Consider the following 16,663-nt stretch of genomic DNA (forward strand, 5'->3'; position numbering starts at 1 on the left):
CAAAGACCAGTGCTTGTTCTATTATGGAGTATCTTCCTCTTGTTTCTACTTACAGGGAAAAAAAATGAACATGTTTCCTAAATTAACATTCAAGTCAAGTCCATACCCTGAGGAGATGTAGTCAAACAAATAGGACAAGAGAGCAATATCCTTTAAGGTGTAAAAGTTCAATTATCTTTGTTTATATAAAAGTTAGCCCACAGGCAGAATTACCCTGGAACAAAAGAAGGGCAGCATAGCTATCCAACAATTACCCTTTATTTACTATTATGACTCTCTGGATCTTGAGATGCCATTTCAAGCCCTTTGCCTTCTGCATAACAGCTATACATATATCCCATTTATTGCTAGATATATTTTATGTTAAAAGCATGGAGATGTGCATGGATAATTTTCCATTATGAACAGCTACACTGAGGAATGACTATAAAATTAAAGTCCTCTATTTGTCTGAGGAAACAGGGGTGTCTTATTTCCCATTATACCCTACCACTTTACCAATTAAATATTATGGCCAATGACTTAATATTTTCATCTTAAACTGCTCTTCTCCCAAGGCTATAGGGAAAAAACATTTAACTATTAATAACATGTCTACATTTTTAATAAACAAATTATTATATCATTTAATAATTTTTAAGTTGACAATAATGCCAATTACACAGACTGCAAGTATTTCTAATTAAATTAAGAGATGATATAATAAAAGATATACAAATGAATAACTATTGATATTGTTTTGTAAGCAGAACTTAGTTCATTTTTGATTCATATAAAAATAGCAAATGTGTTATTGGTATTACAATAATTACCACCAAGACTTCAAAATTGAGTCACACGAGCCTTAAATCATCACAGAATCTTATTTGCTACCTGGATTACTGACTAATAAAGAATTTAATTTTCAATTTTATGCAACCATGTTATATATTTTATAATTAAAGAAAGCTTCAAATAAATTTCTCATATACAAAGTCATAATTTTGACCATAATTACTATTATGCAACTTTATTCAACATTATCTCATTACATGCTTTCTCCTATCAATGCTCCAAATGTCTTTACAAATTTCATGCAAGTTCATTTTATTTATTTGTTATTTCTCAACTAATACCCTTCACTTAAATTATGCTAAAATTTGATATGTTTCATTGTGTACAATCATGAGTTATTCCATCAAAATTAATTTTATTTTCATATTTACATATATGGTATTATGGAAACAACATCTCTAACACTTTACAGAGCCAAATCATAGGAAGGAGTTGGAAATCTTCTGGCTCTTCCAGACCACTAATCTTCAAGCTCTGTGCCAAAGATCACCTCCTCCAATACATTTGTGACACAGATTGTAGGGAAGGTTTCATGATGTATGCTTACCTGCAAACTCATCAAGTTGCATATATCAAATATGTAAAGCTTTTTGTATGTCAATCATACCTAAGGTGACCAGATGTCCCGCTTTTGGCGGGACAGTCCCGATTTTTAACAATTTGTCCCGCGTCCCACGGCGTTTTAAAAAAGTCCCGATTTTTGCCCCTGGATCCGGGTGGGCCTGGCCCCGGGTCCGGGGGGGGCCGCGGGCCCCTGGATCCGGGTGGGCCTGGCCCCGGGTCCGGGGGGGGCCGCGGGCCCCTGGATCCGGGTGGGCCTGGCCCCGGGTCCGGGGGGGGCGCGGGCCCCTGGATCCGGGTGGGCCTGGCCCCGGGTCCGGGTGAGGCCGCGGGCCCCTGGATCCGGGTGGGCCTGGCCCCGGGTCCGGGTGAGGCCGCGGGCCCCTGGATCCGGGTGGGCCTGGCCCCGGGTCCGGGTGAGGCCGTGGGTCCCTGGATCCGGGTGAGCCTGGCCCCGGGTCCGGGTGAGGCCGTGGGCCCCTGGATCCGGGTGAATCAGTGCCCCTGGGTCCGGCCGAGACCAAACCAGAGGGAGTCGGACCTGCATTACCACCATTTATCCACCATCCAGAGCTGAGGGGGCAGTGCCGACATGTACTCATAGGGAACTGGTGGACATTGATATTGGGTCTCAAAAGAACTGTTGGTCCAGAAAGAAACTCACTACAGACTGATTCATTTGCCTGTCAGCATAACTATTATTGCTCGTCGCACATTCAATTCTTATAAGTATATCTCTAGTGACACATGATTTCGCTCATCTAGGGGAAATGATGAACAACATAGACTGATGAACAAGAACAGAACCAGAAACAAGGAGGCATCGATCGGACTATCGGGCCTCAGAGGGAGGATAGGGGAGGGTGGGGGGAGAAGGGAGAGATCAACCAAAGGTCTTGTGTGCATGCATATGAGCCTAACCAATGCTTAAGTTCAACAGAGGGTTGGGGCATCCAAGGGGAGGGGTGTGGGATGGAAATGGGGGGATGAGGACAAATATGTGACACCTTAATCAATAAAGAAATTTAAAAAAAAAAAAAAAAGTCCCGATTTTTGGAAAGAATGCACGACAAGCTAGGGAACAGCGGGAGAACGGGAAGGGAATATACGGTTTTCGGCGACCATGTGGCTATTTAGCCAGCATATGAGTTTTATATTATTTTTGTTAATTTTATAATGTTAAACTTTAATAATAACAAATAATTGTTGAGAACTGATTATCGAGAACTGCTTATCAAAGTTCGCATTGTTGATCAGTTGTTAGAATTCGACCACCATTGTTTGGACTTAATGAACAATGGCATTTTTTGGGGATTGGCAACGACGAACACATTTTGTAACTGTCTCTCAGATGATACACATCGTACTGCGTGCTAGTAAGCTAGTTAAACAAGTGATGTCATTACAAATCAGCTATGCAGATAATTTAGGTAAGTAATTTATTTATTTACTTCATAAATACATAAATTTTCTTGAATTTAGCAGACAGTACTCGTATTATTTATATTTTATAGTGGCGGCAAAAAGTCTAGCGCCGGCCTTGAAAGTGACACTTACAACTTACGTTATGGCAAATTCAGAGGAAAAATAATACAACTTAGTATTGTTATTATGTAGAAAGAAATATAGGATTAAAATAATTTTTAAAATATAGTTACTTTATAACAATCAAATTAATTTAATTTATAAACTAACATTAAAATATGTTCATGTAATTATGTACCTACTTACTGTGTTTTTAAGCAATATGTATATAATAATTTATAATATAATTTTAAATTATTTTTTTTAGATTTTTAACATAATGAGTAAGAAGATGCAAATTCAACGATGATCTAAGAAGTGAATTTCCTTTTATTAAAAAAACCAAAAGCGATTACAATATAGACCAAATTTTTAATCAAGAACCCGCCCCAGGGTCGAAACCGGTTTGGCTCAGTGGATAGAGCGTCGGCCTTCGGACTCAAGGGTCCCAGGTTCGATTCTGGTCAAGGGCATGTACCTTGGTTGCGGGCACATCCCCAGTAGGGGGTGTGCAAGAGGCAGCTGATCGATGTTTCTCTCTCATCGATGTTCCTAACTCTCTATCCCTCTCTCTTCCTCTCTGTAAAAAATCAATAAAATATATTTAAAAAAAAAAAAAAAGAACCCCCCACATCCCCGGTCAATGGTGTCCCGCTTTTCCAATGTTAAAATCTGGTCACCTTAATCATACCCCAATAAAGTGGTTTAAATATATATATTAGCTTCCATCAGATAGTCAATAAATGCACCTGTCACACCCACCAACTTCCCTTTCATTGAGAACTTTAGAAACAGGTGACAGTTTGTCTCACTCCAACTCTACCAACAGATTCAGAGATTCCAAAATCCATGTAGAAATCAATCCTACAGCCCCAGCATCTTTAACTCAGCTGCACTATAGCCAGACACTTAACCCCAGACACACCTTTGGTATATTTTACCACAATCTGCCACTTCTTGGCCTCAATGCTTTCCTACTATGCCCAGGGCCCACTGATGATTGTAATACAGGGGTTGGCAAAAGTAGGTTAACAGTTGTGAGTACAAAAAAACAGAGTTTACTTGTGTATTATTTATTCATTATTACATTATTTTCCATATGAACAACTGTAAATCTACTTTTGTCCCACCCTGTTTGTTGACACAAAAACAACTGTAAAAGAAATGACCGCTCAGAAGACCTGGTAAGTGCATCAGGATATACTTCCATGAAATGTATAATCGTAATAGAAAAATCATTTAAATGAAATACATTTCTGATTAACTTTAATGGCCTATTACTGCTTTCAATATTATTTTGTTTTAGTTTCAGGTTCACAGCATAGTGGTTTGACAATCATATACTTTACAAAGTTATCTCTCTGATATTTCAAATACCCACCTGGCACCATACATAGCTATTACATTATTATTGACTATATTCTCTATGCTGTACTTTAAAACCCTGTGACTATTTTGTACCTGCCAATTTGTACTTCTCAATCCCTTCGCCTGTTTCAACCAGACCCCCAACCGCCCTCCCTCTGTCAATCATCAGTCTGTTCATTATTGCTTTCAGAAGTAAATATTTCTAAGATAAGCTCTGTCCTATAAGTAGCTGATAATTATTTTTCATAGATTACAAATGTTGTCAACATTAACATTTGAAAATATATCATGGACTTAATTTAAGTAATACTAGAAAAAAAAAGATTATATACCTTATCTACATTTTATAAAATATCACTGTACTTTGTATGTGTAGGGTATCCCAAAAATGCATACACACTTTGAATAATTATAAAGACAGTGTTTATTAAAATACATTTCATTTTAAAAGTTGAGCTATCAGCTGTTAAAGTGTGTATACATTTTTGGGGGTCACCCTGTATGATGGATTTGGGAAATTCATTGCTCCCAAATATCTAATAGATATTAGACTGATCAAAAAGTACTCAATTTAGAGAGCAGAATGTTGGTTACCAGGGACTGGGGGGGGGGGGAGGAGGGTGAATGGGAATATGTTCGTCAAAGGGTACAAACTTCCAGTTAGAAGGTAAGTACAGCATGGTGGTAAATGATGCTGTATTATATGGCTGACAGTTGCTAAGACAGTAGATCTTAAATGCTCTAACCACAAACACAAATGGTAATTTTGTGACATGATGGTAATTATATTGTTAAAGGAGAGGAGAGGGGCTCTTCTCCCCCAGTTGCTCATGGGGTTGGGCTTCTTGTGATATCCTGAGAAAAGGAATTTTCTGAGACTTGCATGGGGGGATGAGATAAGATAGAAGGCTTTATTTCTGTGGCATTATACCCCTGGGTTTCCAAAGTCCCATTTCTTTTAGTTCAATCAGAGAAAAAGTGTAGCTGGGGTTTCATCGGAGCTAAAATCTGAGCCAGTGTCCAGTCCAGCATCAGGCTAGCTTTCCATGCTGGAGCCAGGTCCAGTCCACCACCGGGCTGGCTTAGCTTGTGTTTCCCATTGTGGTCCATTAGTCCATTGCATTTGGGTCTGAATGCCTACTGGCCATAAGGGCAAACGCAAGAGAACCAAGAAAGAGCACCCCAAGCAACAAGAGTCCCAAGTGCCCAAGAGAAGGAACTTATTTGTTTAGGGGATTATGCATTCCCAAATGTTCACCCACTTACAGTAAGCAAGCCTATCCTGGACAACAATCTCTGTCCCCGGGTGTGATTGACAGGCAAGTACCTTTCCTAGGTCACCCCAACTTTACTGGGCATGCATCGATCTCCTCTTTGTTGGGTCCCTTCCCCCAATGTTTTGCATGGAATAAGCCAGTGTTCCCTGGGGAGTATGAAATTGGAGCTTCCTAGTGAAGCTGTCCAAATGACATGCCTATAATAACTGGCCTTTCCTTAGTTTCTTTCCTATTATGAATAACTAACTAATGTACACCTTAAATTTACACAATGTTATTACAATGTTACATGTCTATGATATCTCAATAAAACTGAGAAAAAGATTTTAAAAATAAAATAAGAAATGTAATATTAAAATAAATAAGGGTATCAGGTTAAATTCATTCTCAGAGCCACATGATTGTTATCTAACATATCCATGTTCACATAATAAATGTAAAAACTAGAAGATGTATTATCTCACAATCTAGGGAGGTAAGGAGTATTACACAAGAGGTGGGAGATATAAGGACCAGAGAACAATGTGAGGATGTTAGCTTTATGGGGTGATGGTGGAGGGAGAGCTGGAATATACTTGCAAACATAGAAATAAATGTTCAACTTAAAATTATTCAGATTTTTCAGATTTGATCTTCCTTTATAACCAACATCTCATGAAATGTATTTTATACATACATCTTAGGTTAATATGTGTTCATATATGTGTATTTCATGGAGGTGGAAATTTAATTTTATTTTTTAATTTTAATTAATGCAATAAGAGACAAAAACAAATGAAAAGAGCAGGGATGCAGAGGCAGGCATAACCATGTGACTGCAAGCCAGGGGAATGTGCAAAAAACCTGTGAAAAGCTTAGATTTTTGCAAAATATGAGAAGAGATTTGAATTATGTTAGCTAAAACTTTAAGATGTGGCAATAGAAAAAAAAATGTAAATGCATATAAAATACCCACAACATAGTGAATATCCTCTAAGTCAGTGATTTACAACCCTTTTTATCTCACGGCATTCGTAAACTAATTACTAAAATTCTGTGGCACACCAAAAAATATATTTTTTCCATTTCTGATTTTTAAAAATAGTTATAATTTTGATTCACTCATACTAGATGACTATTTTGATGGTTGTTCTCATTTTTTTTATTTGACTATCTAAGGGAAGAGAGGTCAGTGCCCCTGACTAAATAGTTAGGTATTGCATGTTTTAAAAGTTCATAGGCACCACAGGTGAAAATGGCTGCTCTATGTGTATATATAGGTTCACCAGACATATATATAAGGGAAAATGAAGAACACACAAAATAAACAACAGTTTGTGAAAAGACATTCAGACTCCCTAATAACAGGGAACCACATATTTTGAAAATAAGATATCATTTCATATCAGTTCAGCAAATCTTTTAAAATTCTGACAATACTGTTGGGAAAGATGTGGAAAAATGACAGAGCCTACCAACTGTTTGTGGGAGTTTAAATTGGTTCAGTGCCTTAGAAGAGCTATTCAGCAAAATCTAGGAAAGCTGACAATATTCATAGCCTATAAGCCACTATTTCACTTCTATGTCTAAATCCTAGAGAAGCATGTGCCTATGGAGACATGAACAAGAATGTTCATTGCAGCGCTATAAATGCAAAAATAAGTAGGAAATTTATGAAAAGGAGAATGAACAAATGTCGCATATCTATAAAGAGAAATTTTATAAATACTGTTACATGGACGAATAAGAGATAGAGGGAAAGATAAATCTCAAAAACATAGCTAGTTTTAACCTCCCACGTGTCCCATCCTTTACTCAAAGCAAAGGTAGCTTTTGAGAGTCATTCCTTTTGATCCCTTATGCAAAAGCAAGATTAAACTAATATAAAGATAACCATATAATAATATGATAAAGGATCAGATGATCAGATTCAATGAACTAACAAGAAAAATAGAGACAGCTGATGGGTGTGGGGCTGGATAGGGGGGTAGTAGGATTGAGCAAAAAAAATGAAAGGAGAAAGAACTACCTGGTGAAATGTCAACTCTTCTTCTAGTCAATAAATGTACAGTTCTCACATTGAAAAGATTGAACTGAAATTGTTTAATATAAAATCATGAAAAATTATTTAGCCTACTGTCAATGGGTTACTATCCTTTCTAGGTAAGATTGCCATGACAATATGTGGTATTATAAGCTATCATCAGTCAGAATTAAAACAACTAAAAGTTTACTTCTTAAAATTTTTAAGAGGAATTTTACAAAGTAAACCCAGTGTTCAATTTATACTTAATATTTTCCACTGTAGATAATGCTTCATTCAAAGCAAGCTTTATTTCTAGCTGAAAAGTAATTTAAGCTCTTGCAACTTTTATGTATAATACTAGAGGCCCGGTGCACGAAATTCGTGCACTGGGGAGGGTGTCCCTCAGCCCAGCTTGCACCCTCTCTAATATGGGGCCCCTCGGGGGATGTCCAACTGCAGGTTTAGGCCCGATCCCTGTGGAATCGGGCCTAAACCTGCAGTTGGACATCCCTCTCACAATCCGGGACCACTGGCTCCTAACCGCTCACCTACCTGCCTGATTGCCCCCTAACTGCTCCCTTGCTGGCCTGATTGCCCCCTAACTGCTCCTCTGCGGGCCTGATTGCCCCCAAATACCCTCCCCTGCTGGCCTGATCACCCCCAAGGCTTTTATTAGTATAGATATGACCCTGCACAGAAAATTTTACTAACCCTGCTTTACAATAAGGGCTTGACAATTGAATCATTAGGACCAGACACCAAGATTTCCTTTTTTGAATAGTGGAGGGAATACTTATCTTGTCTTTAAGTTGCCCGGAAATTAAATGAGATAATGACTTAGAAAAGTATAAAAGCACCGTATAAAGACAACTGTCTTTTTAATGAAGTGGTAAAATGAAAAACACTTTTTATTCTCCCCTTCCTTCCTTTACAGCTTTTATTTAAACTTTGAAATTTATAAAAATTTCACTCCAATTTTCATTTCTTTACATTCAACATTATTTTGTATTGGTTTCAGGTTTTATATTAGTTACAGAATAGTGGTTAGACAATCATATACTTTACAAAGTGTTCCCCGATATTTCTAGTACCCACCTGGCATCATACCATCATTACAACACTATTGATTATATTCCCTATTTAAGTGACAATGGGTTTACAGGTTCCTTTCAGTCTTTCTTTTGTGTTGCTCATCCTTCCTTTTCTTTCTCACTTCTTCCCTCATTTTCTTTATATAGTATCTCAATTAGCCATCAAAGCTCAGTGAAGGCACTGGGACACGCTTCATCCATTTTACAGACCAGGAAACTGAGGCCAATTCCAGTTGGCTGTGGAACTTGACTCAGCACACAGGAAGCCCTCAGAGCCATGCTCTTTGCGCTTCCTAAGGGGCAGCCGCCCAGCAAACAGAACCTTCCAGTCAGGCTTCCGAGCCTCTTTCTCAAGCACCTCTTCATTGCGGATGCTCCACATTCTTTCCTCTCCCCCCATTCTTTACTGCCCCCCCTTCTCCGAAGCAGGTGGAAGGCTTCCCACTCACTGCCTAGGCATGTTCTGCCATGGGGCAGGGTGTCCATTAATTATATTCTCATCTTTAATTCACCTGCTTTTAAAAGATATTTAATTTTGAACATATTCCTATGTTGCATTAAAAATAGGAATACATTTTTATTAAATTCCTAAATCTAGTATTTCAACCCAAGAGGACAAGCTTGTCAATCTTTCAGGTACTTACAATAAAAAATGAAAAGTTAATTAGCTAAGAGAATGAAATCATTAATAAAGATGTTAAATCCTTCCTGTGCTAAATATCATTTGTCATTCAGAGTTTTGTAATAATGTATATTTTTAATTTTTATAGAAAAATTGAAACTTCCAGAATAAAAACTTAGTATCTACCACATAGTTTAAAAATATTTGAGCTACTTGAAGATGAAGAAATCAGAAAAGGTATATCTCAAAAGAAATATATAATTTCTTAACCTTATCTTGCCAATGTTTTAAAAAAATGCTTCCAATAGTGTTCTCCCAAGTGGTCCTTCATTTTATTTTTGAAAGTGATACTGAAAAATTTATAGTGTTAAATTTCAAAAACTAAACTATTATCTCATTGAAATGGAGATTTAAAAACTTGAAAGCTGGATGAGAGTTGCTTTTTCACAGCAGGTTACATATTCTCTGTCAACTTCCAGTATTTCTTCATAAGTCACACCATACTTTAGTGTAGAAATAAATAAAAACTTTGCAAGGAATATTTTCAAAATATTTTTAAAGCAGTCAATCCCAACTCACAGTAAAACAGATGAAGAGAAACAAACTTACACGACTCTCAGGCTGCTCTACTTTAATCATGAACAGTAAGTCCCTGAAAATGAAGAACACTTGTCTGCACTGTGACAAAGTCCCTCTGCAAACAGCACCACTTTCTCTTGAACAGCAACAGGCACAGGCGTATCAGCTTGTGCCTGTTATCTTACAGAACACTGCATGCTGCAGGAATGACTACCCTTACGATAGAGTAAATTCCCAAGTCATAATTATGGGTCCTTCCAAAACAAATCTTTGTTTTGTTGTTCTGTTTATTTTAAGAAAATATGACTTTAAATAAACCACACCAACCAATTCCTTAAAAGAAAAAAAATTGGAAGAGCTGTTGCAGCAGGCTGATGCCAACCCCACTGGTATATATCATCCAGTGCTGAATCCCAGAGCTGAATGTGGACTGGACACAGGATAACTTTGTGTCCTCGCCCACCAGTTGCCAGTACTGTTTGCTCTCTCCCCTAAAAAAATCCCTTCATCTCACAAAAACATGGGGCTCACTAAATCTATAGGCCCAAGTGATTATCTCCATCAACAAAATCTAAAGAGTTGCTTCAAAAATGTATTTCCATGGGCATCCATAAGATTCATGACAGAAGAGACCATACTGTATCCCAGTTGAAAGTATTTCATAACCCAGAATACCACTAAAAAAAACACACACAAAAACAGTGTAATATTGCTGAAGTAGAAGACCTAAATGAAATATTTAAAAATCAAAATATCCAAAACTTAGCAAATCTACTTAAAACATTTGAGAAGTGAACTGATTTCTCTCAATTAGACTTGTTTCCCAATAAAATGTGCTTGGTTTCTTTCTTCTTAGAAAAATAATGACTTTGAATTGTTTTCAGATATTTTATTACACAGAAAATAGATGGAGGGCATTTTACTTATTGATAAAGTAGCCCCTGCTCAGTTATCATAGAGTAAATGTGATTTCTAAAATTACTTTTAGTGTATATATTTAAATTTGTTTGTATGGAAATAAGCTTAAACTTATTATTTGGTTCATTAAGTTAAAAACAGATATTCTTCTTGTAAGAGAATTTGTTCCAGTGAAATTTCTTCTAAGTTTGTCTTGCCTTCTCATAATTCTCAAATAAAACTCAGCATTCCACAAAGGGAGAAAACAATATTTGATTATAACAAATCACATATAAGAAAGTCCCTACCATTTTCATTTTTATGATTAATATTTAAATAAATACCAAAACTCAACCCCTTGAATCCAGCACATACAATTTACTAAACAGAAAAAAAACCCTTAAATTTACATAAAATTACCTGCCACTCTGGTAGATAGAGATGACCACATATATTTCTAGTACTTAGGTAGTTATCACCAAACTTATAGCAATATCAACAAAATCTTTCAGCAGCCTAAAAGTGTAAATAAGTAATTCAGGGTTTGAGTTTTTCCCAATCTTTTGAACTCAATTTTCTCTATTTTAATCAATTTATCCAAGAATATGTGAAAAGTTTGCTACAATATCTTTCAAGACAGAAGAAATGTCTTATATTGAATTAATATTGAATTAATGCCTAAGTGTTAGTAACTGTTGGCATTTTCTTTCACCTAGATAGTTAACACTGTTATCCAAAAAAAAAAAATTATGTTTGCTTTGTAGTGAATCTCTTCAGTCATATATTCTTACTTGAGGGATTTAGGTTTCATATTAAAAGAGAAGAAATCATAATTAAGTTTCCCTGTTCAAAAATCTTTAAAGACTCTCTCAAACCCAAGTTAATGATTTTTTAAATACTTTAAAATTTATTTTTCAATTACAGTTGACACACATTATATTAGTTTCAGGTGTACAACACAGTGATTAGACATTTAATACCTTACAAAGTGATCATCTGGTAAGTTTAGTACCCAATGTACACTATAGACAATTATTACATTACTAGAGGACCGATGCACTGGGGTCCCTTGACCTGGTCTACGGGGATCAGGTCAAAACCAGCTCTTCAACACACCCCAAGGGGTCCCAGATTGCAAGAGGACACAGGCCAGGCTGAGGGACCCCACCAGTGCACGGTCGGGGCTGGGGAGGGACCGGCCAGCTGGGGAGAGACCGTGGTAGGGCTCCAGGGAATGTTCGGCTAATCTGGCCCAGTCCCGATCAGCTGAACCCCAGCAGCAAGCTAACCTACTGGTCAGAGCATCTGCCACCTGATGGTCAGTGCACGTCATAGCGAATGGTCGAATGGTCAAATGGTCGACCAGTCAGAGGGACAATTAGCATATTAGGCTTTTATATATATAGATTGACTCTACTCCCTACATCTCATGACCATTTTTATAACTGGAAATTTGTACTTCTTGATCCCTTTCACCTTTTCAAAAATTACCCAACCCCCTTACCATCTGGCGACCATCAACTTGTTCTCTGTATCTATGACTTTTTTTTTTCATTTATTTTGTTCATTAAATGCCACATATAAGTAAAATCATATGGTATTTATCTTTCTCTGTCTGACTTATTTCACTTAGCATAATACTATCTAGGTCCATCTATGCTGTACCAAATAGTAAGATTTCATTCTATTTTATGGCTAGTATTCACTTCTTTATACAATTGTCCATTGATGGGCTATCTATAATAATAAAAGCATAATATGCTAATTAGACTGGATGTTCTTCTGGACAAAGCCGGGGATGCGAGGGCCAAGCCCCTTGCACGAATTTCGTGCATCAGGCCTCTAGTTATAAATAATGCTGTAAGGAACACAGGTGTGCATATATCTTTCCTAATTAGCATTTAAGATTTCTTCAGATAACTACCCAGAACTGGAATTGCTGAATCCTTTGGTAGTTCTATTTTTAAGTTTCTGAGGAACCTCCATACTATTTTCCATAGTAGTTGCACAAATTTACAAACCCACCAACAGTGCACCAATATCCACAAATCGATTAAGATGATATACCATATGTCAAGTAAACATCTCACTGGATGGAGAATAAACATTTGACAAAATCCAACATCCATTTATAATAAAAACTCTCAGCAACGTGGGAAGAGAGGGAACATACCTCAACATAATAAAGGGCATATATGACAAACCCACAGGTAACATACTCAATGGTGAAAAGCTGAAAGCTTTCTTTTAAGATCAGGAACAAGACAAGGATGTCCACTTTCACCACTTTTATTCAACAAAGTATTAGAAGGACTAGCCACAATAATCAGTCAAGAAAAAAAAGAAGACATCCAAATTGGAAAGAAAGTATTAAAACTATCATTATTTGCAGATGACATAATAATATAGAGAGAACCCTAAAGATTACACCAAAAATTTATTGAACTGATAAATGAATTCAGAAAAGTAGCAGGATATGAAATTAATATTCAGAAATCAGTTGCATTTTTATACACCAATAACAAACTATTAAAAAGAGAAATAAAGAAAACAACCCCATTTACAATTGCATCAAAAAGAATAAAATACCTAGGAATAAATTTAACCAATGAGGTAAAAAACCTGTACTTGGAAAACTGTAAGACAAGACAATGAAGAAAGAAATTAAAGATACAAATAAATTGAAATATATACCATGCTTACGAACAGAAAGAATTAACATCATTAAAATGCCCATACTACTCAAACCAATCTACAGATTCAGTGTAATCCCTATCAAAATACCAAAGGCTTTTTTCACAGAACTAAATCAAGTTGCTGTTTTAAGTTTTTTTCCACGAGTCCAACTCACCTTTTCAAGGATGTGATCCACCATTCCCATCTACAACTCCTTGCTCTGGCTAAACTGGTCTATTTATCTCTAAAATGTATTTTCCATATTATACATGCTATCATGTTCATGAGGGGAAAAATCACTACATAGCTGTCTGTGTGTGTCTAGTTCAGCCAGTTCAAATCACAAATCTTTGCTTAAAAAGCATATCAATATGCTTTCCTCCAACAACTGTACATGATTAAATTCCATACCAGAAATAACGTTGTTTTCTAACATATCTAAAAGAACCACTAAATTAATAACACCTTAAAATCTGACATTTTATAGTTTCTACCCAAAAAAAATCATCAATTAATCATGAACTACATTTTAATTCAAATTTTATCCTGATTTATGCATTCATTTCATTTAATATATAGTATAATTTTAAAAATTAATCAGCTTTGTGATTTAGTTCTGTATATAAACATAGCACAAATTATTTAGATTGATATTAATACACTTATTAAAAAGAAATCCTAACAGAAGTTATATTTTTCATTGAACAAAAGCAATAAATTTATTTGAAAAGCAGTGTGATATAAATATTTTCATTCCAATCATATACTGAATAGCTAATGCTTTATAAGGGAAAAAATAAATTAAGCTATTTTATTATAGTAATAAGGAATTTTATAGAGGAGATGACTAAAGTAAGGAAAAGATCATCTATTTTGTAATGTGCCTTGTAATTTCATAACCCATTCATTTTATATATAAACATATTGTTTGAATTAAGGTTGAGTTCTGATCTTAGCTGAACCTTAAACATCTAATTAATAGTTCCTATTTTACTATTTATCAGACTTGTTTGCACATTGATATATTATACTGGTGTTCTTTTGAGAACCACATGAGGTTGCAAGGGGAAATATTAGACAAATATTTCTTCAAATATTTCTTAAAATCAGATTTTTAAAAACAATTACACACTTACAGATAATGACATTTTATGTTATCAAATATTTTAATAAAATCTAATAATTATGTCCAATCATATTGAAGTAAATCCATGGGTCAGAATATTGAGGACCTGGAAGAACCATTGAAGGGCATATATTTGCAAGGACCATTTCATTAACAAAACAGTTTCTCTAGTCCCGTGGTCAGCAAACTGCGGCTTGCGAGCCACATGCGGCTCTTTGGCCCCTTGAGTGTGGCTCTTCCACAAAATACCACGGCCTGGGCGAGTCTATTTTGAAGAAGTGGCATTAGAAGAAGTTTAAGTTTTAAAAATTTGGCTCTCAAAAGAAATTTCAATCGTTGTACTGTTTATATTTGGCTCTGTTGACTAATGAGTTTGCCGACCACTGCCCTAGTCCAACTCAAAATATATATATTGATTTGGCCTTAGAAACAATTTTTGAAGGTTCAAAAAAGTTAAAACCTCATTTATACCAAAATAATATACAAAGACAGAGAAGGAAATACAGCTGAGTTGACCAATAAAATGACAACAGGCAGATTACATAACAAGGCTTGTCCTTAGTTATTAATACACTTATTAAAAAGTCCTAACTCGAGATAAATTTACCTTGAAAAACAGCTGCATTTCGAGATATTAGAAACTTTAATGTAGAGCTGGATGCTTGAAGCGCCTGCTGCATGTCTTGGCGAGCTGCAATTTGATATCTTTCCTCCATCTTCCTGGTGCAACATGTAGGTTTTTTGGATACACAAACCTGAAGATCAGGTCCTGGAAAACATATAAAATTTTTCAGAATAATTATCTGTTCATTTAACAAACATTACATATTACATGTCAGGCATTAATGATCAGCACAGCACTGCACATAAAGAGTTTGTGTTCTATGCGAGGAACTGATTTACCAGAGCACTTGCTATTAAAATATTTATCTATTGTTCATGAATCTAAACATGAAACAAAATATTCTCAACCATTAACTCTTTGCTCAAATATTTTATTAACTTTTTGATCAAATATTAAGTATGTCCACTCAATTAATTATTAACAAATAGACTATATAAAACAAATTAACTACTATATAAGTACATAGCTAAATAAAGAAATTTTATTTTTGCTTATTTTACCCAGCTAAAATTATTTGCACTAAAGATAGTATAGAGAAGTATATGGGCTAAAACAATTGTTTTTCTTGAGGAAATAAAATCAAATTTTGTACATCAGATAAAGGTAAAAAAATCTTCACCTGATTTCTCATTTTCAACATCATGTTTGTGCTTCTGGTGAATAAATGATTATCAGCAAACATGATATGAATCAAGACCCCCACATGGGCCCAAAACCAGCATCCAATATTCTACTCATCACCTAGCTTGCTAGAGATAACTCCTATGACTTTGGGTGGTGAGCACACAATATACAGATGTGTCATAGAATTGTACACTCAAAACCTATATAATTTTTTTATACTCTATGCATAGGCACTTTATTTTGTTGTTGTTGTTCGTTTGTTTTTAATTCCTTATTGTTTAAAGTATTACATATAGTATTACATATGTCTCCTTTTTCCCCTATTGACCTCTCCCAGGCCATCCCCACACTCCCCACACATGTCCTCACTCCCCTACTGTCTGTGTCCATGGGTTATGCTCATATGCACGCATATAAGTCCTTTGGTTGATCTCTTACCATCCCCACCCCCATGCCCCGCCTTCCCTCTGAAGTTTGACAGTCTGTTCGATGCTTCTCTGTCTCTGGATCTATTTATGTCCATCAGTTTATGTTTATTATATTCCACAAATGAGTGAGATCATGTGATATTTATCTTTCTCCTATATAAACCTATATAATTTTATTAACCAATGTCACCCCAATAAATTCAAAATTTTTAAAAAGCACCTTTTAGTTTTCTAAGCATATTCAGAAACTGTCTGTGAAATTATTAAATGTATGTAATAGTTGTGGTTAAAAATTTGGCTAATATGATTAGCACCTCACATCCTGGATAGGGTCCCAGGGCAAGCACCTTTATACATAGCAGATATGCTAAAGAAGGAAGGAGAAGGTACGGACATGTAGTGGCACCTAAAAAGGATAACCCTGAT

At 35.8% G+C, this 16,663-nt stretch overlaps 1 protein-coding gene across 1 annotated transcript in view; it reads right to left on the reverse strand.

Moving 5' to 3' along the window:
* Nucleotides 1–16,663, reverse strand: part of GPC5 (glypican 5) — a gene marked incomplete at both ends in the record, with an annotated part of 1,343,473 nt that overhangs the window by 1,287,227 nt on the left and 39,583 nt on the right. Inside the window, one exon of the mRNA XM_079779628.1 lies at nucleotides 15,168–15,329. Coding sequence (XP_079635754.1) covers nucleotides 15,168–15,329 — 162 coding nt within the window. The remainder of the gene's footprint in view (nucleotides 1–15,167; nucleotides 15,330–16,663) is intronic.

Source organism: Cnephaeus nilssonii (assembly GCF_951640355.1).
Source record: "Cnephaeus nilssonii genome assembly, chromosome: 8".
Lineage (NCBI taxonomy): Eukaryota > Metazoa > Chordata > Mammalia > Chiroptera > Vespertilionidae > Cnephaeus > Cnephaeus nilssonii.